Raw genomic sequence first — 27,714 nt, forward strand, 5'->3', positions numbered from 1 at the left:
ATTTCACTAAAGAGGAGTATTCAGATGACAAACAAGAGCATGAAAAATGTACATCATTAGCATTTAGAAATATGCAAACTAAAACTACAGTGAAAAGCAAACTAACTGAAATAAAAAATAGTGATGACACCAAATGTTGGTGAGGAAACGGAAGATCTGAATCACTCATGCACTGCTGGTGGGAATATTAAAAATGGAGCCACTCAGGAAAACAGTCTGGTGTCTTCTTATAAAAATAAATACAAACATCCTACAACACAGAATTGTGTGCTTGAGCATTTACTCTAGAGAAATAAAAACTCACATTTAATTATTTATCAGTGATAATTAATCTATAATTACTTCAGAATAAAAAACTTTTAAAAAAAATTTGCTGAATGTGAAATAAAGATGTCTTAAGACAAACAAAAATATAATAATTATTATATATACATATAACACTATACAAATACATATAACACTATATGCCTGACACCATTCTAAGCACTTTACATATATTAGCCTATTTAATCTTCATATGAACTCCATAATGTTGATTAAATAATCCTAATTTAAGGATGAGGAAGTGAAAGTAGACAGATATGAATAATACTCAAAGCCTCAAAGCTTTCAAGCTTAAGGAGAATTTTCTGTGAGTAACCAATAAAAAATGACACAAGAGAAAAAACTTACACATAGCTATTAATATTTAAAACAGTTTATAAAAATATTAACAACTAAAAATAAGCAAATACTCAAAATGTGACAGTGAAAACACAGAGTATTATGTTATTTGTAAAAAATAATAAAGAGCAATAAGGACAACATAGAATTTTCCAGACTTCAATGGGAAAAAGCAGAAACAATCAGAACCATTCAGAGATTTAATAGCCAAGAAAACAAACTTGACAAAAGAAAAAGATTTGTTCCTGCTTTTGCCTTTTCCCTAGTAGATTTCCATTTCCTCAACTGTAATACTGTCTTAAGGGGTCCAAATGACGACGATGTGAAGTAATGTTCATAAAATGCTTAGCATGGAGCTGTAACACAAGTCATTAACAAATGGTAGCTATCATTACTTCATAAGATGAAATATGACTCTCCAATAGAGGTTTAATCTCAATAGCAATTAAAAATAAATTAAAATTATAGTACAATATCATTTTTGTTCTTAATGAAATGAAATTCATTAAGAAATTCATTCAAAATGAAAATACTCAGCTTCATTATTAGTGCAGAAAGATACATTATGAATCTTTTCTGAGAGTAATTTTATAGGATTCATTAAAAATCCAATCAATCCACAACAGCATTTCTGAGACTTTATTCTTAAAATAAAAATTGGAAGATCAGAACAAGCTTAGTTATGTTCAGAGAAGTCTTGTATATACAGTTAAAAATGGAAAGCTCTAAATAGACGATAATATTGAAAATGTATGAAATTACATATCCATGGAACAAAGAATGTAAGGTGGGATAACATAAAGAAAAGCTATCATTAGTTTTCTCCTGACTAGGAATTTTTAAAAATATTTTTGCTATTTCCCAACTGTCTTACATCTAGCATTTGCATTTTATTTTAAAAGACAATACTTAAAATAATTTATTTAGAACACACCTGGACTGTGTATTTAAATAACAAATTGAATGAGACTTAAATTTGTGAATATATAGTCATAATACCAGGTAAAAGGATTTAAAAAGGGAATGCTTGGCTAAATAAGTTATTGTAAAGCCTTGCAATGAAATACTATATAAAGATAGTAATGAGTTTATAAATTCATAAACATTGGAAATTAATAGGACATCAAAGACCATTGTTAACGTGAGGATTGAAAACCCATACCAGATGTTCACTCAAATGTCATTACAACCAAACTTGGCCAAGCCAAGTTCACAATAGGAGTGTGGAATGAAATTATTTTGGCAAAAAGTCAGGCTTTATGTTGACTTTTGTTCCCAGTATCAGCAATATTCTGCCAGAAAAAGAGATAAGTTATAGACCATGTATATAGTATCATCCATAATCTACACATCTATACATGTATCATAATGTTTCCTTATAGCAAAAGGATAGATAAAGCTAAAAATAGATTCAGAAGGAAATAAAGTACAGACACAGAGTAAGATATAGATTTAGATATAGATGGAGACAGACATAGATATATAAGTATATAAAAACAGATGTACAACTACGGAAAAAAATTTTAATGATAAAATTGCTTGAGGGCTGTTAAGTTTATGAGTCCATGAGTTTCATTTCATGTTTTTCTTTTTTCTAATGTTTTCTACAAAAACTATAGATTTTAGTCAAATAAGTATTAAAATAGAACTATGGACAATATGCTATTTTTCTCAGATCATTCTCAATCTCCTCAGTCTCCTCAAGAGTTGTTCTACAAAATATGAAACACACATATTTGTATTTACATCCTCTTATTATAGACATGCATGTCGATAGGATATAAATTATGATATAATAGGAATAACTGTAAAATCCAGGAATCACTGATTCTAAGAATGTTATGTAGCTAGAATGAGAGACAGTGAGGCACAGAGGTTTGTATGTAAAAGAGGTTTGTCTCAGAGCGGGAGAAACTCAGTCAGGTGCAGCTGAGCAAAATCCTAAGCTAGAGCACTGTTCGCACTTCATCTAATTCTGAAGATTATACTATAGTGCCATTAAGGATAGATGACTTCTGAAAATCAATCCATCCTGTTCCAGGGTCTTTGACGGACGTTGCTTGCTTAGTCAAACATGGCTTCACTCTGCCAGGTTGTTTTGACAACAGAAGACTAAATCCTGCCATCTCATTGGTGAACTTGTTCTCAGGACTCACTGAGCTATTTCCCAGTGTTTCAGCTGATCCCTCCCACCACTTCCATAGACTTCTTCACAGATAGCTAGAGCTTCTGAAAACTCACATCTTATGCTAAAGTTATTTCTGCTTTATAAACAACACATGAGCTACCTGCTCCCAGATTTGCTTGGTCTTGATCCCATAAATGATGGGATTCAGCATAGGTGGAGCAAGCATGCAGACATTAGCCAACAAGATGTGGATATGAGGTGGAATGTGGCGGCCAAACCTCTGAGTAAGGATTGTGAAGATTCCAGGCCCATAAAAGAGAATGATGACACAGACATGGGAACCACACGTGTTGAGAGCCTTGTGACGAGCATCTTGGGAAGGGATGTGGAAGACAGCATGGAGAATCAGAACGTAAGAAACAAAAATTAATAGGACATCTAGGACCACTGTTAACATGAGGATAGCAAACCCATACCAGATGTTCACTCGAATGTCATTACAAGCATATTTGGCCAAGCCAATATGTTCACAATAGGTGTGTGGAATGACATTATTTTGGCAGAAAGTCAACCTTTTCAAAAGAAATATTATGGGCAAAATTGTACAATAACTTCTCAGAAAGGCAATCACACCGATTTTGCCAATTAGTGTGTGTGTAAGAATACTGGTGTATCTCAGAGGGTAGCATATGGCAATGTAGCGATCAAATGCCATTACTAGCAAGATCCCCGACTCAGCGATGAAGGTGGAATGGATGAAGAAAAGTTGGGTGATGCAGCGATCCAGGGCGATCTCCCTCACATTGAACCAGAAAATGGCCAAGGCCTGAGGGACTGTGCATGTGGAGAGGACAAGGTCTGCTCCAGCCAGCATGCAGAGGAAGAGGTACATGGGTTCATGGAGGCTCCGTTCCATGAAGATAATGAAGATGAGCAGGCTGTTCCCAAGCAGGGCGATGACATAGGACATGAAGAAGGGGATGGAGATCCACACGTGCTGGTCCTCAAGGCCTGGGATGCCCAGCAAGTGGAAGACTGTGTGACTGACACTGCTGTGGTTAGAAGCAGTCACATCTGGAGCAGATGACATGGGACTGCACTTCCTATTCACAGAGATCAAGGAAAATATATATTCTTTAATATACTTATTAAGAGGAATCATACAAACACTCTCCAGTATTGTTGCCTGGAGAATTCCATGGACAGAGGAGTCCAGAAGGCTACAGTTCAAGGAGTCACAAGAGTCAGACACGACTTAGCAACTAAACCACCACCACCATACAAACATACTCTGTGACAAATAGACCAGGAGCTTTTGGCCTATCTCACACTCTCCATCTTTTTTGAACATGCAAATCATAGGAAACAGGCAAAGGTGAAAGGATATGGTCTGCATTCCATTGAGTGATAGCCAACTACACTTACCTCCAACTAAACAAAGAGATGCTATTATATGTATTTCTCTTCCAAAGAGAAAATTTAAGTACAGGGAAGAAATCAGTATTCATGTCTGATAAACCTGTTAACATATTGATACTTGAGCTTGACCTTGAAATGATGAGCTTATCATAAATTATGAATGAGAAGTGAAACATATAATAGCACAACACAAGGTAAATATATAGATCTCTGCAATAAAGGAAGCTCCTGGAACACTTACAGCACATAGTAACAGGTACTTAAGATTTTCATAGGGGGTTGTACAGGCAGATATCTGTGACTGTTAAAGGCCTTGATCACAGCTTACACTTAGACTCCATCTTTTACGTGGGGAGTAGCCATTAGATGTCTTGAAGCAAGTAGTGTACAACAATTATTCTAGTTTAGAATGATTGTCTGTGAAAGTTTATTAGTACTTGACTGAAGAGTCTGGTGCTAAAAGATTATTTATATTCCAGAAGTAGAATGGATCTAAATATAATAAAGCCACAAAAAATCACTGATATTTATTAAGCATTGTTTTATACCAGGGATTATAGTATGCAGGTTACATGTTATATATTCTTTATGTAGGAAGTAGATATCCAGTCTAGGAAGTGGATGCTATCTCTGTTCCACACATAAGAAAAGTGAGACTCAGAGACATTAATCACCTGTCAAATTTCACAATCAACAATTTGATAGAAATGAATTTAAAATCTTTTGACTTCACTACCTACAGTTTGCTTACTTGTGAAGGGAGTCATGAAGGTTTTAAGGGGTTACATAGACAGGGTTTCCATGGCAGAGATGAGGCACCCCTGATGTTCCCACTTTAAAAGGCTACACTTAGAAATAAATGACATTGAAAAAAGAAACAATTTATTGCTGGAGGGCAGGGGGTTGGTTGCAGTAGTTGGTATGTGGAAGATTCTTCAGTTGATAGAAATGAACATATGATTTCATCAATTATTTCCTACTAAACACTTTACTTCATTCATGAGCTTAATCATTCAACAAGTACATTTTGAGCAGTGACTGTATTTCAGGCGTCATACCAGGTGCCTGAGTCCTATTTGGACAGATGATTTGAGAGCATGGTGGATATGTAAGTAGACGAATTTTGTAAAATGTTCCAGGTGTAATGGACCCAGATGATACTTCTGAGAAGACAGCCATGGCTATCCACCTTTCACAGAATGAAGAGAAATGGAGCCAAACAATGAATACCCTCTTCTTGGGGTTTCTGAGAATATTTAAGGAAAATCTTAAAATATCTAGCTCAGTGGCTAAGGTATATTTTATGTTCATTATTTCTTCCACTCCAACTCTTCCTCTTGGTACCTCTGATTTATCATTCTGGGGAGGAAAATTGTCTCCTAGTTCTCATATCTTTCAAGATTCCCTAACTGTTTCCTCAAAGCTCCTTAAAATGTCTGGTATAGGGTAGGTGACCACAGTCTCCTGCCATTTTCAGGGCTCCTTTCATAGTTTTCCAAGAGGAGACTATAGTCTAAGTAAATATGTTTTCTGTTTTCTCATCTCTCATCTAATTATTAGGATATTTGTCATTTATTGAATTGTTTCTCATTATTTACCCCACTTCAGTATCCTTCATCTAGCCCCTACATGCTCTCAACATCCCTTTCCAGATTCCATTCCCCACATCTGTTATCGCCAATCAGATCTGCACCTCTAGTCTTTACCATTCCTTGTCCACATATACCAATAGTCTCCAAGAGTCCTGTCCCTGCTGGCCTGTCTGGGACATGACACTAGCCTAGTCCTTATCTGCATCTTCCCTTGTGGCTCAAATGGTAAAGAATCTGCTGCAATGCAGGAGACCTCTGTTTAATCCCTGAGTCGGAAAGATCTCCTGAAGCGAATGGCAACCCACTCCAGTATTCTTGCCTGAAGAATTCCATGGACAGAGGAGCAGGGCGAGCTAGTCCATGGGGTCTCAGAGTTGGACATGATAGAGCAAGTAATACACACACAGTCCTTCCTTGATTCTGGAAAACAACCCACTCAACAGATGTTGAATTCACTCACCAGCCTTAGGCTGAGACTATACAATCAGACAGGCAGGAGATCTGTTATGTGACGGGTCAGGAGTAGGGCTGTTTATCTTCCTTTGTGGAGCCCTTGAGGGAAGCACATCAGGACTCCAGGGACAGAGCTGTCTCTACCAGCTTCACCCTCTTCCCAAGTGGGCTAAATCACTATAACCATTGCCAATCTGCCACTCTTTCTTCAACTTCTCATTTTTGCTCTTTTCAGGTTGTTCTGATATGAAAGCCTTTTCCACCTAATCTAGCCTTGCTACAGGCTCATTTTAATTAATATGAAATCTATTTTCAACAGGAATATAAATAGTTGCAATTTGACAGCACCAATTTTTCAAGTTTTGCTAGTCATGAAAAGGATCCCATTGAAGTTATAAAATATTCACCCCCTGAGTTTTTATAAGTTTCAAATTTGAGTCATGAATTATGTTTAACTATTACCTGAGGCAATATAAAAGTGCATGCTTAACGATTTATAGAGGAGTCGTGAGTCTTTATTAACTTGGACATTTGTATTTCGTTTCCCTGCCTCGTTTAACTGCATTGAGTGTTTTCAACTTATGTTAATTTTAATTTGATTGTGATGTATCTAGATGTAGCATTTCTTGTTTTTATACTCTGAAGTTTTTCGAGAGTTTTGAACATGTAAATTTACGATTTTTACCTAATCTGCCAGATTTCAGTAATAATTACTTCCAGAATTTTGTCTCATTCTCTCATTTCACTTTGGGATTCCAGCTACATGCAATCTTGTGATATGGTTGCATTATTATCAAAGAATCTTTTCACTTTTTCTTTCTTCTTTAGTTGGGTAATTCTATTAATAAATCTTAAGGTTAATTACTAGAAACACAATTACCTTGGTCAAACAATAACTGCATTTATACACTAGTTTTACTAGATATTGAAAATTCCTTCATAGTGATTGCACCATTTTTGATTGTTACTAGCAATGTATAGGTGTTCCCTTAATGGCTTAGTGATAAAAGAATCTGCTTGCAATGAGGAAGATATGGGTTCAATCTGAGTCAGGAAGAGCCCCTGAAGAACATGGCAACCTACTCCAGGAAGAGCGTCTTTTTTCTCATAATCTTTCCAGCAGAGAAAGCTTTTGAACATTTATCAACCTGCTAATTTACCAAATGTGGTTGACCATGTACAAAAATGGCTGTCAATCATTGTTCCATCTGCTGTACACACATGCCACTCCCCTATACATGAGCAGCAGCCTACTCTCCAACCCTCTGAATTAGAGATGGCCTTGTGAGTTGCTTTAATCAACAGAATAAGTTTGAAGTGATGTGTGAATTCCAGGGCATATGGACCTTGCAGCTTTCATTTGCCTTCTTGGAACCCAGTAGCCATTCAGAAAGCTTAGAATAGATGAATAAAAGACCATGTGGACAGAGATCACAATGAGATCAATCAAGGAACAACAGCACATGTGACTGCAAAAGATACAGAACAGTGAAAGCAAACCTGGAAAAGAACAAAAGATAGAAATCTTAATACTAACTTATTTCAAGATATATTATGAAACCACAATAACTGATACATATAATACTGATATCAAGATAGATAAGTAGATAAATGGGAAAGGACAGAATCCAGAAAAAGATTCACATATATGTGATCAATTGAGACATGACGAAGCTACAAAGCCAATTCATTGGAAAAGGATGTCTTTTCCACAAATAGTGCTTGGAATGATTGGATCCATATACAAAGACATGGATTTTGACACATACCTTGCACTATTTTCTTTTTTAAATCTCAAAGTGGTTCATAGACAGTATAAAATCTAAACTTCTAGAAAACTAAAGAAAAATTCTTTGTGACCTTTGGTTAGGAAAGTTCTTAGATAAAACATCAAAATCAAGATCCATAAAAGAAAAACTTGCTAATTTGGACATTATTAAAATGAAGAACTCATCCTCTTTGAAAGACTCTTAATAAATAGAGTAAATAAATAGGAAAGACAAATATTAGGAGAAGATATATGCAAAGCATATATATAATGAGAAACATATCAAGAATGTATAAAAAACAACTCTCAAAACTCAGTAATGAGAAAATAAGCAACAATTAAAGTCACAATGAGATACCTCACTACATACATCTATTAAAACACATAAAGGGAAACAAAATCAAGTTATAGCAAGGATGCAGAATAACTTCTACAATGATAACAAAGATATTAAATGGTATAATTACTTTGGAAAATAGTTTGGCAGTTAAAAAATTAACCATATACTACCATATAACTGAACTATTTTACTACTGTGAATGAGTGCATGGGTGTTAAGTCGCTTCAGACATGTCTGATGCTGTGACCCCATGGACTGTATAGCCAGCCAGGCTCCTCTGTCCACAGGATTCTCCAGGTAAGAATATTAAGAATGGGTAGTCATTCCCTTCTCCAGGGGATCTTCCTGACCGAGGGATCAAACCCAGGTCATCAGCATGGCAGGCAGATTCTTCACCTCTTGAGCCCCTTGGGAAGCCCATTATCATTGCTATCTGTAATGTGAAAGACATTAAGATATTTAACATTATTTTTTTGAACTGTCTTCAAAATCTCAGTGTGCAACTTATACGTATGATACACCTCAATTCAGACAAGTGTTCAAGAGACACCAGAACCTCTTGGCTACCATAATGGACAGCCAAGCTCTTGATATTCAACTCCTTGATATGTGTTTCCATCCTCACAGCCACCTCATTGTAATTTTACAGTTGGCTCAAAAAGCATACAGCACCTGTTTACCAAAGGCACTTATTCACAAGCTGTTCATGAACATAAAGAAAAGGAGGTATGGAGAAACTAGAAGAAATCATTCTCTTCCTAAAAGTGCTTTATATTGATTATTTTCTCTTTACATCTTCCCCACATTCTGGCAGAAAAATCTGTATTGGATTAGTCATTTTCCTCTTCTCCCGTTTTTATTTCAATACATTTATAATCATTTTTTTTTCAATTAGTACCTAAGATTTTTAAAATCCATGAAGTATGCAGTGAAAATTGAAGTTAGAACCTTTCTTTAAATTGAATTTAAAACCACCAAAATTAATGTTTTAGCATTCAATCTTATATACTTACACAAAAAAATACTCAATGGATTTTAGCACTCAATTCTATGTATACTTACACAAGAAACCCAGCAATTTCTTTGCTCATATATTGCATTTTATAAAAGCTGACAACAATGTTACAGGAATATAAAGTTACAGGTCAATTTTATTTCACAAACAGAGATGAAAACAGAACCTAAACAACATATGAGCAAAAACAAATCCAGTATTGCCTATGAATAATAACAGTGGTTTATTCCAGAAATTTGTGTTGGTTTTAAAATGAAAACAAATCAATATAGTCAGTAACAGAATAAAAATGACATATAGTTATCTCAGTAATTATAGACACAACACATGTTGAAACTCAATTTTCCATTCAGTACATAAACTGACATCAGATAGAACAGTATTTTCTAATACTGCATCAACAAAGAAAAATCTTCACCAAATGGTCAACAGGAAAGAAAGGATAAACTGAGATGAGGAGAGGCTTGGAGTACAGGGTATAAACTCAGAAAGTTTAAGAGCTTGGGCGACGCAGAGTCATCGGGAACACACAGTTGCAAGGATTAAAATATGGACAAAGGGTTGTAGGAAAGTAATACTTAGAGAAGGTGTAGATGGGGAAGCCGTGGTTGGTGACATTGTAAAAGGAGACTGTGCCGGCATCATAGTCTAAGAACACCCCAATGCGGCGAGGGGGCACTGTCATGGATAAGAGCAGGGACGTGGACGATTCCTCGTAGGCTCTATATTCATGCTTGTGATGTAATCCAATCACCCAGTACCCACTTTGAGGCTGGTATCGGGAGTAAACATTCCGATTGTTTGCAAACTGGTTGAAAAAGAAAGCAGGTCCCACTGAATCACTGCACACCCCCAGGATCCAGTCAGTCTTCTTGGCCACATCTACCTCCCAGTAATGCTTCCCGGAGGAAAAGTGCCGAGAGCCCAGGACACCACAGCCGTAATGCTCTTCCAGATGAGACCCGGACAGCTGGGCGCCCACAAATCGCACCTGCCTCCGGTTCTTAGACAGGACAAGATTTAAATTAGCCGTGTGTGGATTCAGGGTCACGTCCACTGTGGGAGAAAAGTACAGCATCAGCAGAGGATGGGTACATGGTCTTATGACTCTGAGAAGAGCAAACGTAGGTTCTGAGTGGGAGGAAATGGAGCTGGGTGGTGGGGGGGAATAGGGACACCTCATATCTGAGAGTGTGTGTGGCTATGAGTGAGGAGATAAGCACAGGTCAGCTTAAAGAGGCCACAGTTTCTACTTACCCCAGTAGCTCTGGACATCTGTCAGCTCTGTAATGACAAAGAGTCAATCACACCAGCAGTCTCAGGTCTGCTGTCTCTCTCTTACCTGGGTGAGGGGAGTGTCTGGGAATTCGCTATGGTTGTGAACTGGCCACTTGATTCCCCTTTTGAGTATGAACCCCATCTTCCTCAGCATATTGCGTCTCTCCCTCTGCCACTGTCCCCAAATACCAACTACGCCCTCCATTCTTTTCATTTCCTACTACTACCATGATTCCCCATCCAAACTCTGTTCCCTGCAACTCCTCACCTCTAAACACTCGCAGCATCTTTTTCAGATCTGGAGCTCGAAACATACTCTTCAGCTTGGTGGGGAGAGCCTCTGGCTTCTTCAGGGTCCAGAACTCACTCCTAGAGAGAAAAGACATTACAAAACTCCAACACTGCTAAACTTGGGTGCCTCTAATTCCTGTGGCCCAGGCCCACTGGTGAACTTCAACATTCTTTCCTGAAGAAAATTAGCATCATTCTGCAAAGAGCTCTGGCATAGGAGCCAGAAGACCTTGCTAAAAACTAGCTTCTCACCATATGTGTACATGTTGATAAGATTTTCAGGCTTTTTTTTATGACTGTGTAGTACCTACATCTGGGTTTCCCAGGTGGCACTAGTAGTAAAGAATCCGCCTGCCAATGCAGGAGCTGCAACAAACACAGGTGTGATTCCTGGGTTGGGAAGATCCCCTGGAGGAGGGCATGGCAACCCACTCCAGTATTCTTGCCTGGAGAATCCCATGGACAGAAGAGTCTGATGGGCTACAGTCCATGAGGTTGCACAGAGTTGGACATGACTGAGCACAGAGTCACAAAAACAGTATCTCTATCTGTCTCTGTATCTATATGTATCTATTAATATCTACACCACATCTTCTTTATTCAGCCAACTGTTGATCAACACTTAGGATGCTTCCACATCTTGGCTATTGTAAACAGTGCTGCAACAAATACTGGGGTGCATGTATCTTTTGTACAGAATGGGGAATATGGCCAATATTTTATAATAACTTTAAATGGAGTGTAATGTATAAAAATATTGATTTACTATGTGGTATACCTTAAACTAATATACTCTTTTGAATCAAATATACAACAATTTTTTTTTAAGTTGATAGAATTTATCCCTCAAAGCCTCATTTTGGTTTCTTTATTTGGTTTGTTGTTTTGTGAAACAAAAATTTTCCCTTCTTTGCCTGCATCTTAGAGACTGTATGCATGCTAAGTCACTAAGTCGTGTCTGACTCTTTGCAATCCCATGGATTGTAGCCTGCCAGGCTACTCTGTCCATGGGATTCTGCAGGCAAGAATACTGGAGTGGGTTGCTATTTTCTCCTCAGGGGACCTTCCTGACCCAGGGATTGAACCCACATCTTCTGCACTGGCAGACAGATTCTTTACCTCTTGAGCCACCTGGGAAGCCCAGAGACTGTATAATATTAAATAAAATAATGGCTGGGAAATTTTTTGCTACCTCTAAAAAAGACACAAAATATTTAAAACATCAGTGACTTTTAGAGAGTCTACAGGTATCTGTGTGGACAGGCAGGACATCAGGCCCTGCTATGGGGCCTTCAGAGTTATCAGACGAAGGGTTGCCTCTGAAGAGTCTGTAGTTTAGGTCTTAATATCTTACAGATGCCTATGGAGAAAGACCTGCAGAACAGTCCCTTAGTCTCTGGGAATGTTACCTCAGTTGGAGAAAGGAAATGTCCTCACCTCCAGATTGAGAATGAAAACTTCCAAAGGGACAACAGGCTCCACAGGTCACATGTCCATAGGAGCCTCAAGGTACCAGGTATGTGGGCAACTTTAGGGGTCACCTTGAAGAATGAAATTCTAGAGTATGTGATACAGAATATGTTCTTGTTCCAGGGCCAAAGTCACTTTTTTCAAGACCTCAGTCTATGTTTTTATTATAACTGAGAAAAATGGTAGTCTGAGGAAAACTTGGTAGCAAGGTACAGATTGTTCCAAAGCCAAGAGAGAAAGGGAAACTTAAGCAGAGATCCCTAGAGCTGATTCCTGAACTCTGGAAAAAAAAAAAAAAAGCAAATGGGAAATTTCCCTGTAATAAAGTATATGAGCAAAGAAAATCACTGTGTATTTTTAGGTAGCTATAAAGTATTGGAATCAGGGCTGGAAGCAGGTATACACAGGTTTGTTCTATCACAGGGTACAAGGTGAATCAGTGATACTGTAATCCTTGATTAAGGACACCACTGTCCTCAATTTGTGACCTACCACAACCCAATTTCTCCTAACACAGAAACCAAGCCATTCCCTTTATTCTGAAGGACCCCAAATTCTCATGCTAAGCAATTCAAGACACCACAGTCCTAAATCTTCCCTGCCTGGTGACCTTTTTTTCCTTTCTCATTAACTGTAAGATAACTCTACCATAGGAGCATCCTACCCCTCCTCACAGGGTATAGGAATCTCGCCAACCCAAGGGAACCATCTCATGTTCTACACATACCTTTTCGCAACATCACTCACATCCTAGAAAAGAAAGAGAGAGGTTAAGGAGTAATAGACCTTGTCCTCTACTAAACCACATCCATGCCTATCATCCCACCCTCACCACCCCATGATATGTTGGGGATAGAGATATCCAGTATGGAGGCCACAAAGTAGAGGTAAGAATTCAAAGCAGACTCTCCCTGAGGCCCTATCCAGGCATATCAGGAAATGATTCAACTCATGCCATGGTGCATTTATTTTTATAACTGTGTGTATGTGTGTGATGTTATATATGTACATCATCTATTATTTGCCAGGCACTGTGCCTGGTCCTAGATGCTCTTACATGACTAAGTCCTAATTTCTGTGATCTAGAGGCTTACATTCTGGTTGCTGAGGATACAAGACCTTAAATGCGGCTGTTTCTCAAATTCCACCTCCCCTAACCCTCTATGTTGCTTTGCTTTGTATTTTTCTTGATTTCAACACACACACCTGTTGATGATGCTCACATTTCTTTTATATACCCCAGTACATGAGCCACAGGGTTCCCTAGTGACTCAGTGATAAAGAATCTGCCAGCCAATGCAGGAGACGTGGGATCAATCCCCTGGGTCAGGAAGATCCCCTGGGGAAGGAAATGGCAACACATTCCAGTATTCTTGCCTGGGAAATCCCATGGACAGAGAAGCCTGGCAGACTACTGTCCATGGGGTCACAAAGAGCCGGACACGACATAGCAACTAAAACAACACAAGCCACAGGAACCACAGTTTCAAGATGTCTGAAAGAAAACTTACTTTTTCTGCAACCTCAAAGTCTTCTCTGTTACTTTCCACGTTTTTCAATGACATCAACATTCAGTCACCAATTGTAGGCAAAGTAGTGTCTTAAAAACTGATATTCACCCCAACATCCCATCTTAAACCAAAGTAGTCCATTTCACACCCTTAACTTCTTTTAGCCACTGCTCTTTACTATCATCACTACCACTGCCTGATTCATTTGAGTAGAATTATCTCATGGCCTCTTAATTGACCTTCCTAACTTCTGCTCTATACACTTCAATTCAGTAGAAGAAAAGGCCAATGGTTTGATCTGTGCAATATAAGAATAACTATTTTCATAGTAGTGGAGCTATTTTTGGTTGTATCTTGTAAAAACACAACTCAAACTGGCTTGAATATGTAAAGTGGCAGATGTAGACTCAGGTTTGTAACAATTTTTATTTTGGCCATATCACACTGCATGTGGGATCTTAAGTTCCTTGACCAGGGATTGAACCTGCACCCTCTGCAGTGGAAGCACGGAGTCTTAACCACTGGACTACCAGGGGAGTCCCAAGACTGTATTAATCTTAAGGCATACTTATAATGTGTGTGTGTGTTAGTCGCTCAGTCGTGTCCGACTCTTTGCAACTTCACAGACTGTGGCCCGCCAGGCTTCTCTGTCTATGGGATTCTCCAAGCAAGAATACTGGAGTGGATTGCCATTCCATTCTCCAGAGGAACTTCCCAACCCAGGGATCAAACGCTGGTCTCCTGCATCCCAGGCAGGTTACCCGTTTGAGCTACAGGGAAGTCCTAAAGACACTCAAATGATCAAGTCAGGGTGCCACTTCATGCCTCTTCCTCTTAGCTTAACTTTATTCTCAGGGTTCACATTTTGAAACTTGAAAGCTGCAGGCACGTATCCAGCTGTCAAATCTTCATGCGCAACAATGTTAAACAGATAATGGAAAAGAGAAGAAGGAAGTGTCTGTGATGGGCAAGTTCTATGAAAATTGACTAAGATAACACTCTAGTTAAAACGGCCGTTGGGTGTTCTGGGTAGAAGAGTCAAGCGGGTTCCTCAAATAACTATTAAACAAACTGCGAGCGGGTTCCTCAAATAACTATTAAACAAACTGATTATCCATTTGTACTTATGAAGCAATGTTTCCAGTTTGAGGACACTTGCAAAGGGGTTAGAAGCAAGCATCAGGGCAGCCCAACATCAAAGATGAAGAAAAAAGCAAGAAGAATAAGCTAAAGACGTGAAACCAGAAGCAGTGAATGAGGAAAAGCTCCAAAGGTGGAAAACAACCCCATGACCCCAATACGAACTACCCGATGATCCCAATACAAACAGAGCTAACGGAGGTGATGGAATTCCAGTTGAGTTATTTCAAATCCTAAAAGATGATGCTGTGAAAGTGCTGCACTCAATATGTCAGCAAATTTGGAAAACTCAGCAGTGGCCACAGGACTGGAAAAGGTCAATTTTCATTCTAATCCCAAAGAAAGCCAATGCCAAAGAATGCTCAAACTACCACATAATTGTACTCATCTCACATGCTAGTCAAGTAATACTCAAAATTTTCCAACCCAGGCTTCAACAGTACGAGAACCGTGAACTTCCAGATGTTCAAGCTGGATTTAGAAAAGGCAGAGGAACCAGAGATCAAATTGCCAGCATCTGTTGGATCATAGAAAAAGCAAGAGAATTCCAGAAGAACATCTACCTCTGCTTTACTGATGATTCCAAAGCCTTTGACTGTGTGGACCACAACAAACAGGAAAAATCTGAAAGAGATGGGAATACCAGACCACCTGACCAGCCTCCTGAGAAATCTGTAGGCAGGTCAGGAAGCAACAGTTAGATTCGGACATGGAATAACAGACTGGTTCCAAATAGGGAAAGGAGTATGTCAAGGCTGTATATTGTCACCCTGCTTACTTAACTTATATGCAGAGTACATCATGAGAAACGCTGAGCTGGATGAAGTACAAGATGGAATCAAGATTGCCGGGAGAAATATCAATAACCTCAGATGTGCAGATGACACCACCCTTATGGCAGAAAGTGAAGAGGAACTAAAGAGCCTCTTGATGAAAGTGAAAGAAGACAGTGAAAAAGTTGGCTTAAAACTCAGCATTCAGAAAACTAAGATCATGACATCTGGTCCCATCACTCCATGGGAAATAGATGGGGAAACAGTGGAAACAGTGGCAGACTTTATTTTTGGGGGCTCCAAAATCACTGCAGATGGTGACTGCAGCCATGAAATTAAAAGACACTTGCTCCTTGGAAGAAGAGTTATGACCAACCTAGACAGCATAATATTTAAAATCAGAGACATTACTTTGCCAATAAAGGTCTGTGTAGTCAAAGCTATGATTTTTCCAGTAGTCATGTGTGGATGTAAGAGTTGGACTATAAAGAGGGCTGAGGGCCGAAGAACTGATGCTTTTGAACTGTGGTGTTGGAGAAAACTTAAGAGTCCCTTGGACTGCAAGGAGATCCAACCTTTCCATCTTAAAGGAAACCAGTCCTGAATATTCATTGGAAGGACTGATGCTGAAGCTGAAACTCCAGTACTTTGGCCACCCGATGCGAAGAACTGATTTCATTTGAAAAAACCCTGATCCCTGATGCTGGGAAAGACTGAAGGCAGGAAGAGAAGAGGATGACAGAGGATGACATGGTTGGATGGCATCACCGACTCAATGGACATGAGGTTTGAGTAAACTTCAGAAGTTGGCAATGGACAGGGAGGCCTGGCGTGGTTGGGTCACAAAGAGTCAGACACGACTGAGCGACTGAACTGAACTGAACTGACTCCAATACTAGGGCCCAAAATTAAGTAAATAAATGATTATTCCACTAGCAAAGACAGCAAGAGGAAAGCAAGAAACCAAACAGAAAATGAGGAACAGCCTGAAGGTTTCAGAATGTCTCAAGGTACATCCTGCTTCAACTTAACAGTCACACTATTCACTCTATGAAGAAATAGCCACTCAGATTTCTGGATTTGACAGCTTGCACCCTCCCAGTATATATACACACAGAGACCAGAGTTCTTTCTTTGTGCCTCAAAAGTTCTGTTTGAACTTCTATTACAACATGTTCAATGATTCTGTCCTAAAGAAGAGAGTCACAGCAAAGAAAGGCTGGTGATTACATAAAAAAAGCTCTAAAGTACTTGAGTTTGGTTGTGTATGCCTGTGACTAATCTGGGTGAAAGGAACCTGACCAATCCCAACAGAGCATCAGAGGTCAATAGTACCAAGACTCAGAAATGATGCTATAAAATATCACTCACTATATGAGGTCTTTGACATAGTATTAAATGAACTTTTGTATCCTTTATATATAGGAAATAAAAATGAAACAATCCCTTAGCATTTGTACTTTTAATTATCCTGTGCTTTATCCATGGCTAAACCTTGAACTGTCTAATAGTGAAGAGGCACTATATGATCAAAGGAGATTTTTTTCTTTTTTTTTTTAGTTGTCTATTACTGCATTAAAATATCTATTTTCATTTATTTTTATTAGTTGGAGGCTAATTACTTTACAATATTGTAGTGGTTTTTGCCATACATTAACATGAATCAGCCATGGATTTACATGTGTTCCCCATCCAGATCCCCCCTCCCACCTCCCTCCCCACCCCATCCCTCTGGGTCTTCCCAGTGCACCGACCCTGAGCACTTGTCTCATGCATCCAACATGTTTCAGTGCTATTCTCTCAGAGGAGTTTTTTTTTTTTTTCTTTCCTCCACCAGGATAGGAGTTCCACATCAGAAGGGAAGGAGAGTTATCTTCTCTTGGTATTGACTCTCAGATCACAGGCCCCTTTCCCATTCTTACCTGCAGGAGCTCTGTTGCTGACCCCTCACAACGGCGCTCCAGGTCTGAGATGAGCTCTCTCAGGGACTGGCTCTGCTGGACCAGCTCGACCTCAGCTTCTGCTATCATGTTCAGCCCCCTCCTCTCCTCCTCCTCCAGCTTCTTCAGCTGTCGCTGCTCCTCTTTGTCCAGGATGCTCCTCAACTGATCAAACTGTTTCTGGATCCTGTGTCTCTCAGGTTCCATCTGATTCTTAAGGAACAAGGGGAAAAAAGAGGCTGCTAGTCTGTTGAGCTGAGGGTCTCCTGTATAAGGGGCGGAGGGGTGGGGGAGGCAGGCTCAGCATTGTTTTCCTGGAAGGTCTCACTAGGATGGAGGAGCAAATCGGGGAGTAGGCCCTGCAGAACCTGCTCTTTCCTCCTGTTCTCCCTTCAGCTCTTCTCGGACCACTGGTCCCAGGCTGCCTTATCTAGGCTTCTAAGACAGAGACTTTGATTCCTGGGGGTGGTTCAGTTTCTAAACACCCTCTCTGGCCTGTCAGGACTTGGCATCAGCCTCCTCTTCCAGTTATCAATATTGATATAATGACTGGCCTGTGCCTGACCTATTTTTCCAACTTTTAAAACTATAGAACAAGGTCCAGAATCCTTAATTAAGGGCTGCCAATGACTATGGTTATTTTCCCATATAATTATCTTCAGAAACCTAGATTCCCTTTGATATGTTCATTTCTATTCCCCCTTCTCTCCCCCTTACTGTGCACCAAGAACAATACCCTTGTTTGGAAGGCTTGCAGTGAAGAACTGGGCAAAGGGAAGCTTATCTAGCCAAACTGGGAAACAGACAAAACTGGGTCTCCTTTGCCCTCAGCTCCCATGCCCTGGCTTGATTTCTGCTCCAGGACACCTTCAGAAGACTCTCTTACCTTCCAGGATGTCCTCTTCTCTCTGATAACAGCTGTTAATTTCTCAGCTTCCTGCTGCTCTTGCCTCAGCTTCTTCAGAGACTCCTGGAACTTCTCCTGGAAGAAACACATCAAGTCAAGTAGGGTCAAGTGTCAAACTGTCTCAGTGCCAAGACATGGAATGAATGGGGGAGAGATTACGCTGACCTCAGGAGATACCAGATGCCAGCCCTGGAATGAAAAACTGAGAAGGTCAAAGTTACCTTTTACAAACAAGGGATGGAAACCAGTGAGAATAGGCACATTCTCTTTTCTGCGGGGGAACCACCTGACCATGAATCACTTTAAGTTCTTTACTCTCACTGCCAATATATCCCCTGCCCTCAACCTGTCCAGCCCCCTGCTGGCCTTCAGCAGCAGTCTCTACATATGCAGAGCCAATCGTGGCAAGCAAGAAAGAGATGGTCTCTGCTCTTGGTCAGAAGGGCTTTTTCTAGGTTCACCCTCTAGGTAAATAAGAGGACTACAAAGAAATTAGATTAGAGCATAAAGAAAAGTTAAAATCTACCAAGCAGTCTGTTCCTGCCTGTCTTCCCTCCACCTGGGCCCCCACCTGGTACTCCTGGGCTATCTCCTCCATGAGGAATGTATGGTGACCACGGTGCTCCTGAGACCGCTCGCAAAGCCAGCAAATGAGCTTCCCATCCTCCTCACAGAAAAGTTGGAGTTTCTCTCCATGGTGTGCACAAAGAATCACCTTCAGCTGCTTCCCTGAGCCCAACACCACCTCCCTGAGCCTCTCGGCTATGTTGGCCAGGTGCCGATTGGGCCGCAGGTTCCCAAGCCAGTAGCTGGTCTGGCACACAGGACACCTGCTCTGCCCGTCTTGGCCAGGCACGGACTCCTTGTTGTTTGCAGTGATGCAGGCTTGGCAGAAGCTGTGTCCACAGTCTATGCTCAGGGGTTCGGTCAGGAACTCCAGGCAGATGGGGCAGGTCACTTCATCTTGGATGTCCACCAGGACTGCTGAAGTCATTGTAGCCACTTTTCTGGCCTCTGCCTGGCCAGCCCTGACTTCTAAGATGCTTCCAGCGTTTAGAATCCTGAGTAGATGGGCACACAAAAAAGGGTTCAGGGTAAGAAATGAGGGAGACAAAGGGAAGCTGACTGTTCTGGATAAAGAGGTCAGGCACTGGGGTAATGGGAACTTCTCATTCTAACTTCAAACATGTTCTTTGCCCCTGCCTCACATTAGACATCAATTTGCACCCTCGTTATAGCAATGAGGTCCTCATTATAGCAATAAAACAATTTCTTTTTACTCACTGGATAAAGGGACAATGAGATCCTGGAGAGAAGTGGCCTTGGGTGAGTCACCATCTGTTTAACCTTTTCTCAGCGCACCAACACACATCCTCAATGTTCAAAGCACCAGAACATGCTGCCACCTCAGGATGCTTGCACTTGCTATTCCTACTGCAAGGAAGCCCCTTCACCCTGGTATCCATGTGACTCTCTGACTTCCTTCAACTCTCTCCCTACACATTTACTTACCAGAAGGGTTTTCTCTGTCAAGCCTAGCTAAGGCACAGCCACCCACACCATCATTCTCCATAGACTCAATGGCTTGATTTTTCTTTTTATCACCACCTAATACATTTCTTTTGGGGGGCTTCCCCGGTGGCAGAGTGGTAAAGAACCTGCCTGCCAATGCAGGAGATGGAAGTTTGATACCTGGGTCAGGAAGATCCCCTGGAGAAGGAAATGGCAACCCCCTCCAGTGTTCTTGCCTGGAACATGGACAGAGGAGTCTGGTGGGTTACAGTTCATGGGGTCACAAAGAATCAGACATGACTAAGCAACTAAACAACAATATGCATCTGTATTTGTCTGAATCCTCCCACTGGAATATAAGCTCCATGAGATCAGGGACTGTTTTGCTTATTACTGAATGAGTTTAGTGCCTCACACACAGGTCCTCAACTTTTGATGAAGAAAACTAGAACCTCCTCATCTCTCCATAGATGATTAGATCTTTCTCATCAGCTTCTTCACCTCTCTTTGCCATCCTGCTGGCATGGCTCTCCAGGATCTAATCTCCAAATTCAAAGGTTATCACTTATTGGGAAGACACGACCACCTTCTAGCAGAGCTTTACAAAGAGCCCTTTCATCTTTCACAGTCACTTTCCCAGAAAAACCCAAAGAAATGACAATGACCGCAATAAGGTGATATCATATCTGTACAACCAACACTTTTATAACCAGTTGTGATTTCAAAACCACATTCCCCTGCTTTATCCCTCATAGGAAAACTATGAATAAATTATTTTTGGCCTTTTGGTAAACAGAGAAACTAAGTGATTTTATAAAAATCAAACAGCTTATAAACCACAGAGCCGGCAACACTTCTCACGTCCAGAGTCCTAGTTCAAAGCTCCATCCTCAATCTTGTAACTTTAACCCCAAAGATGGTGGTGTGTTTGTGTTAGTGCTTAGTTATGTCCAACTCTTTGCAACCCCATGGACTGTAGCCTGCCAGGCTCTTTTGTCCATGGAATTCTCCAGGCAAGAATACTGGAGTGGATTGCCATTTCCTTCTCCAGGAAAGATGGTGTTCAGTTCAGTTTAGTTGCTCAGTCATGTCCAACTCTTTGAGATCCCATGGACTGCAAAGATGGTCTTATGGGTACTCAAAGTCCGGGACAGACCTGGTGCTTTGGGGACAAGACTTCACCAGGCCTGTCCAAAACTCTAGCAGGAGGCTTAAGGGGCCCATGTGAATGGGAGAGGAAGGGACAGGTGGGCAGTTGAGGTCACATATGGTCTAGGGATAGGATTAATTCACCGAGAGCAGACCTAGGCAGAAGTATGCAAGTGGTGTGTTTGGGACAGAGGTCTTACAGCATTTGGGGAAAGTATTTCAGAATCACTAATAGGAGAAAAGGATAAAAATGGAGGAAAAAGAGGAATGAAGAATTGATGCCTTTAATAACATGGATGAGCTGTGAAAACATGCTAAGTGAGTAAAACCAGATACAAAAGATCATATATTATATAACTCCTTTTATAAGAAATGTCTAGGACTTCCTTGGTGGCATAGATGAGAACCCACTTGACAATGCAGGAGACACAGGTTCGATCCCAGGTCCAGGAAGATTATACATGGAGCGGAGCAAAGTCCATGTGCCACAACTACTGAGCCCGTGCCCTAGAGATCACATGCCACAACTGAGCTCGTGTGCTGCAACTACCAAAGCCCATGCACTTAAGAGCCTGTGCTCCGCAACGAGAAGTCACCACAATGAGAAGCCCGCACACCAAAACGAAGAGTAACCCTCACTTGCTGCAACTAGAGAAAGCCCACGCAAAAGCAATGAAGACCCAGTGCAGCATAAATAAATAAAATTTAAAAATAATCTGGAGTAGGCAAATCTACAGACACACAAAGTAGATTAGTGGTTGCCACAAGTTGGTGGGATGGGGAATAGAGAATGACTACTAATGCACGTGGAGTCACTTTGGGGGGGTGATGAAAATATTCTGGAATTAGACAGTGGTGCTAGTGAACATCTTTGTGATTAAAAAAAAACACACCTTATTTGTATACCTTGAAAGGGTGAATTTTATGGTACATGAACTGTATCTCAATTTTTAAAAATTATACGACAGGAAAAAAAAGAGGGAGAGGCTATCTTGTGACTTCTGGTTCAGAGCTCTCCCAACTCCACAGCTTTTACACAAGGCAGCTGTGGGAAAAGACCTGAGTCAAGCACAGTGCTGTAGTTGATATCGGGAGATAGGGATGGTTGAAATAAATCCTGTACAAGGAAGTGTACCATTCAGACTTTGAGCAGGAAACACATCCTCTTTTGAACACACAGCAAAGACAATCATTATTAATGCAAGCAAGTATGTACACATGAAGTTATTTGTTGCAAGGGACACTGGAAAACAAAAAATAATCATAGAGACCATTTTCTGATTGCTTTTTATATGAGAGGCAATGGCTGAACTTTTTACAGGCATTATATAATCTAATCCCATAATAACTCAATCAGATAAATGTAATAACACCTTTTTTTTTAACAAATGTGAAAAGTGAACTTCTTAAAATTCAATTACCAAAGGTCTCGGAATGAATAACTGATGAAGCAAAGGTTATAATCTAGTTTTATGCAAATCCAAACCTCAGTTGTTGGCTGGTCCTTAAAAGAAGAGAATGTTTCCTTTACGCACCCCCCACCCCTCACACCACCTACAAAGGCACTCAAGACCACAAAGTGGCTCAGCTTGTTTCTACCCACTCCTGACTGGTGCTTGTCTCATTTTTCAGCTGTACTGATTCAGCACGATAGCTCCCTTCTTCTCATGTTTGAAAGCATCCTACAGCACTTCCTAAGCTATCTGCAGGCTCCTTCTCCAGCCCTGCTGTGCTTCATTCCTCATGGCACATCCCTGGGACTCCATGCTTCCCTTTCCCTGACAGTGTGAGATGAGAAGAGAAGGCACTGCCAACTGAGGTAATACAGATGCAGCTCTGAATCCTGAATTTGTTGTCTCTGGTTCTGGAACACTGGGGTAATTCCTGATCTGAGATGTGGTTTTGTGAATTGCTGATGACAAGTCCTCCCTTATAGCACACTTGTCATAAATTACCTGAGCCTGTGTGGAAGAGTCTCAGTAAAAACTGGCTGTCACTACATTTATACCATCATTGCTTGCCAATCCTTTAGTGCTCTGCCCTAGTACCATGATGAAAAGAGCCTCTTTGATATTTTTACCAGGAACAGGGATACAGCAAAATCTGATGAATGGATAGCTCTATATAAATATTTGTTATAATGATAAATGCATCACTTTCTCATCCCTTTCAGATCTTCCTCCTACTTTTGGACCTAGGGGGAAAAAATCCACTATCTCAAATCATTACCAGATTTAATAAGATGTCATTTAAGAACAAGGTGAGAAAGCTGGACCTGGCCCAGTCTTTTTTCTGTGCCTCACATAAGAGTTAGTTAGGGAAGCTAGTAGCTTCTCTGATGAGACAACTCAAGATATTGGAACTGACCCTAACTTTATTTTTTGTCTGTGCTTAATATAGGTGTCCTCACTGAAAAATATCTTCTCATTCTTGAAAGTTTTCAGTCATTAAATTATAGTACTGCTGGTTTAAATCACATAATTTTAAAGACATTTAAAATTATTTGTTTATAGTATTCTAGCATTGAATCACTCATTAGAAACCACATGTTCCACTTGCCTATATAGGAATGGGCCTAGGAGTCTAGTTTGGGTCACCAAAGAAGAGCCAGCTGACAAAGGCACTGCCTACTTGAAGGTACACTACCTCTGATTCCAGCTGTGACCCTCATGTACAAGGTAGGCCACAGAGTGACTGACAGCAGATATAATTCCATAATGTTTCTTGACTGGCCCCCACCAAAGGTGGATGTACACTGTGTACAACATGCCCAGTGTGGGCAAAATCTGTTAGCTAGGCAGCAGCAGGGAACTGATGGAGTTAAACCAAGGTATGCACTGTTTTGAAGAAACTAACCATTGCAAAAAGTTGCAAAAGTTTCCAAATACCAGATGTTTCACAAAGGATACAGTGCATTCCAATCAACAAGATAACCACAGTGTGAGCAAACAACCAAGCACCTGTTTGCTCGCCATTTTCGGCAAGCTAAAGAAACCCATACTATATGGAAGACCAAGCCTTCCATTTCATGAATAGCCATGCACCCCAGACACAACATTTCCCTGATTCTGCTGTTCAGAAAAAGTTTTTGAGAGTTTCTCCCTGTCTCCTTACTTGTCACAAGTAAGAAACACTTCTACTTTAATCAGTAGTTGGTGGTCCATTGGCTGTGCACCCCAAGCAATATATCGACCCATTGAATCTGGTGACAGGTCCTGTAACTGACATCAATTTTCCCCTCTTGACGGTGTGATAGGATTAAAAAAATATCAAGTTGCCTGCCAGTAGCAAGCCCTTACAGAAGAGCCTAAAAAAGTGCCCCAGACCAAGAAAACAATCTGTGAGATAAGTGAGTATAAGGCATTGCTAGGGATCTAGTGAGCTGAAACCATGACCTCAGTGCATATTACCAAACAATAAAATGGACGCACTGATATATACAACAAAATAAACCTCAAAAGAATTATGCAAAATGAAAGAAACTAGACAGCAAGGATAAGGTACTGTATGATTTCATTTATATGAAATCCTAAAAACGACAAAAAAGTCTACTATTTGAGAACAGACTAGTGGATACCAGGGCCCGGGTCTGTCAGAAGGGGATGAATTACAAAGGGACACAAAAAAATTTGGAGGATGATGGAAACCCCCTGTATATACCATGACTGTATCATGACTGTGTTGTTTGGACAACTATATATGGTCAAACCTGATGGAACTGTAGGCTTAAAATTGCTAAGTTATTAAATGTAAATGACAACTCAGTAGAGCTAACAAAAAATAGAAGAAATACAATAAGAAAAACTGAGGCTTAATTTTCTGATCTCCTGAAGACAAGTTAGAAATGTGTTGTCAAGCACAGTAGCCACATGGCTACTGAGCTCTTGAGATGTGGCTAATTGGAAACGAGATGTTTTAAGTATAAAATACACACTGAAGATTTGGTAAGAAAAAATAATCTAAAACATTTCATTAATGGATTTTTAAATACTGATTACATTTAAATACTGATTACATTGTCTAAATATATTTGGGGAGCATGAAGTTAAATATATTAAAATCAATTTCTTCTAAAGTTTTAATGAGGCCAATAGAAAAATTTAAATTATATATGTGGCCCTATAATTCTATATAACTTTTCCATCTAATGCTCTACTCAAGGCAGAGTAAGATTCTCGAACAGAAAAGATTATCTAAGAGTTGACGTCTCTTGTCATGTAGTTGAACCTGGGGAAAGGAAGAAAACAGACTCAGCTGACATTCAGTTATAAAGGGTTTGAGTGAGCCCTGCCCACATCCCATTAGGCCCTTCACCAATGGCTACTGCTCAGTGCATCCCAAATGACACAAGAAAAGCCGAGTCCCTTGTCTCGAGAGCAGTGTGAGCGGTAGAGAAACTAGTCCCGCTGTGTGAGAGCAGATACCAGAGCCTAAGCGGAAGAACTCTGAAGATCAAATTAGCAAATGAAACTGAAAGTTCTACAGTCCGGTCCAACTCTTTAGGACCCCATGAACTGTAGCTTGCCAGGCTCCTCTGTCCGTGAGAATTCTCCAGTAAAGAATAATGGAGTGGATTGCCTTGCCCTCCACCAGGGGATCTTCCCACCCCAGGGATCGAACCTGCATTCTCTTACGTCTCTCCTGCATTGATAGGCGGGTTCTCCACCACTAGCAACACGTGGGAAGCCCAAATTAGCAAATGAAAGAAGCCAAATCCAGGACTTGGGTGGGACCAGTTACATAAGAAGCAGCCTCCAGAAAATGGTCAAGTGGTGTGCTAACTTGCCACACTGGAATCCAGAATTTCTGGGCCTCAGAGAGACCAATTCAGTATCTGCATTTTATAAGATCTCAGGCGATTCGTATGCACAGTAGGTCCTCAGAAGCCCTGCCTTCTTCCCAGGTAAATACAATTTAGGGTGCAAAATAGGAAGGGGGGAAGGTGGGTGGGGAAGGACAGATAATGAACTGATACTTAGATCTGAAACATCTTTTAGAATGAAAGCTCACAACTCGATATTAAAACGGCTTTCAGGGTAAAAGTCAGTATATCGGTATTCTTTGCAAAATTTCGTACTTTTCTAAGGTAGGTATTGAGTTTGATTAATATTTTGAGTATTTACGATTTTTTCAGGCGCTCTCCTGTCTTTAAACTTCTGCCTCACTTAAACCTCACCAAAACTCTAGAATGTAATTCTGACGCTGTCCATTATATAGGTGGAAGAAGCTGAAGCTCCAGCAATAGGTAGGGGGCACATAGACTCTGGGTCTAAGTGTCCGAGGCTGACGCTGAGCCCAGGCCCTCTGGCCGCAGCTCCTATGCTCCTAACCACACATTTCTGTCTTCATTGACAGATTAAACGTTGTCTCTAATCTCGCTGAGCTCATTCGCAGTGAGGATGAGAAAGAAATAAAGATAAATGATCTGTATCATGAGCCCCACAAGGGAAGGGACCCCATTTCTTCTACCGCCCTGTCACCTCAAGTGACAGTAAGTGGTCCAGCCACAGAGGGCAGACATCTCCGGGTGAAGGGCACGTAGAGGCTTCAGATAGTCAAGGCAAACGAACGGCTTTTCAAATAGTCTCTGAAGGACAGACAACGCTCACTAACAGGTCTTTTTTTTTTTTTTTTTTTTTTCCTGAGCTCAGCGGGGCGCCGCCCTGCCCGCTCCGGGGAAATTGCACGCAGCCCGCAGGTCCGACTGAGCGCGTCCGGAAGGCTCATCTCCCAACTCCCTCCGGGAGGAGTCAGGGCCTCAGGGGTGGGCGTGGGGGTGGGGCAGGGTAAACGAGCTCACTTCCTGGAGCAGGAAAGTTGGCGATGGGGGAAGGGCTGCTGACCTCTGGATCCAAGCCAGTCCCCAGGTCGGCCGTTATTCCCTAACGTCATGCCCTAACAGGACTTTCAGAGGTGACTCCCCGACATCCTTTAGCTTCCAGAAGCAGGGTTTCATTATCACCACCTTGACACAGGCCACTCCCAGCTCCAAAGGTGTCTCTCTCTCACTCCTTTCCTGAACTTGCGTCGTCTCCAAACTGCAGAGGTCTCCCTCACTCGGCCTCCACCCGCGAACACCCCCAACCAACCTGTAGGACGGGTCAGACTCTGAACACTAGTGGGGACAGCGGCGGCTGGCCACAAAATGGATTCGCTCACCAACCTGGAATCTGTGACTTGGATCAGAGCCGAGGCTTTACAGCTGCTGCCGCCGCCACCCAGGCAGAGAGGCTCGGGGAAGGGGCGGGGGCGGGGCCGGGGGGAGGAGATGCTGCTGATTTGTCCAGCGCCGCGCTGGGTCCTGCACTCCGGGGCCGCAAGCGGCTTCCAGAAGGCGGCTCTGCTTACCGGTTGAACCGCAAATT

General features: G+C 41.0%; 2 protein-coding genes across 2 annotated transcripts; both read right to left on the reverse strand.

The window, feature by feature from the left end:
- Positions 1-2,918: 2,918 nt before the first annotated feature.
- On the reverse strand, positions 2,919-3,881 carry LOC133054165 (olfactory receptor 52B4-like). The gene has a single exon (XM_061138938.1). It carries the CDS (start codon positions 3,879-3,881, stop codon positions 2,919-2,921), a length of 963 nt encoding a protein of 320 aa, XP_060994921.1.
- Positions 3,882-9,527: 5,646 nt separating this feature from the next.
- Positions 9,528-27,568, reverse strand: LOC133060862 (tripartite motif-containing protein 6-like). Its single transcript, XM_061148732.1, has 8 exons — positions 27,513-27,568; positions 19,260-19,749; positions 18,668-18,763; positions 17,764-17,994; positions 13,145-13,167; positions 10,925-11,025; positions 10,636-10,662; positions 9,528-10,434 (listed from the first exon to the last, which is right to left on the reverse strand). The coding sequence occupies exons 2-8, from the start codon at positions 19,680-19,682 to the stop codon at positions 9,872-9,874; spliced, it is 1,464 nt and encodes a 487-aa protein (XP_061004715.1). The 5' UTR covers positions 19,683-19,749; positions 27,513-27,568; the 3' UTR covers positions 9,528-9,871.
- Between the last annotated feature and the right edge of the window lie 146 nt (positions 27,569-27,714).

Source organism: Dama dama, chromosome 1, assembly GCF_033118175.1.
Source record: "Dama dama isolate Ldn47 chromosome 1, ASM3311817v1, whole genome shotgun sequence".
NCBI lineage: Eukaryota > Metazoa > Chordata > Mammalia > Artiodactyla > Cervidae > Dama > Dama dama.

What these genes read in the sequence shown, in the direction of transcription:
- LOC133054165 (XM_061138938.1), bottom strand. Translation starts at nt 3,881, where the DNA reads ATGTCATCTGCTCCAGATGTGACTGCTTCTAACCACAGCAGTGTCAGT.
- LOC133060862 (XM_061148732.1), bottom strand. Translation starts at nt 19,682, where the DNA reads ATGACTTCAGCAGTCCTGGTGGACATCCAAGATGAAGTGACCTGCCCC. An exon ending in AGAAGAGGACATCCTGGAAG is followed by an intron (nt 17,995 to 18,667) that starts GTAAGAGAGTCT and finishes TTGTTCCTTAAG; the next exon opens with AATCAGATGGAACCTGAGAG. An exon ending in AGATGTCCAGAGCTACTGGG is followed by an intron (nt 10,435 to 10,635) that starts GTAAGTAGAAAC and finishes TTTCTCCCACAG; the next exon opens with TGGACGTGACCCTGAATCCA.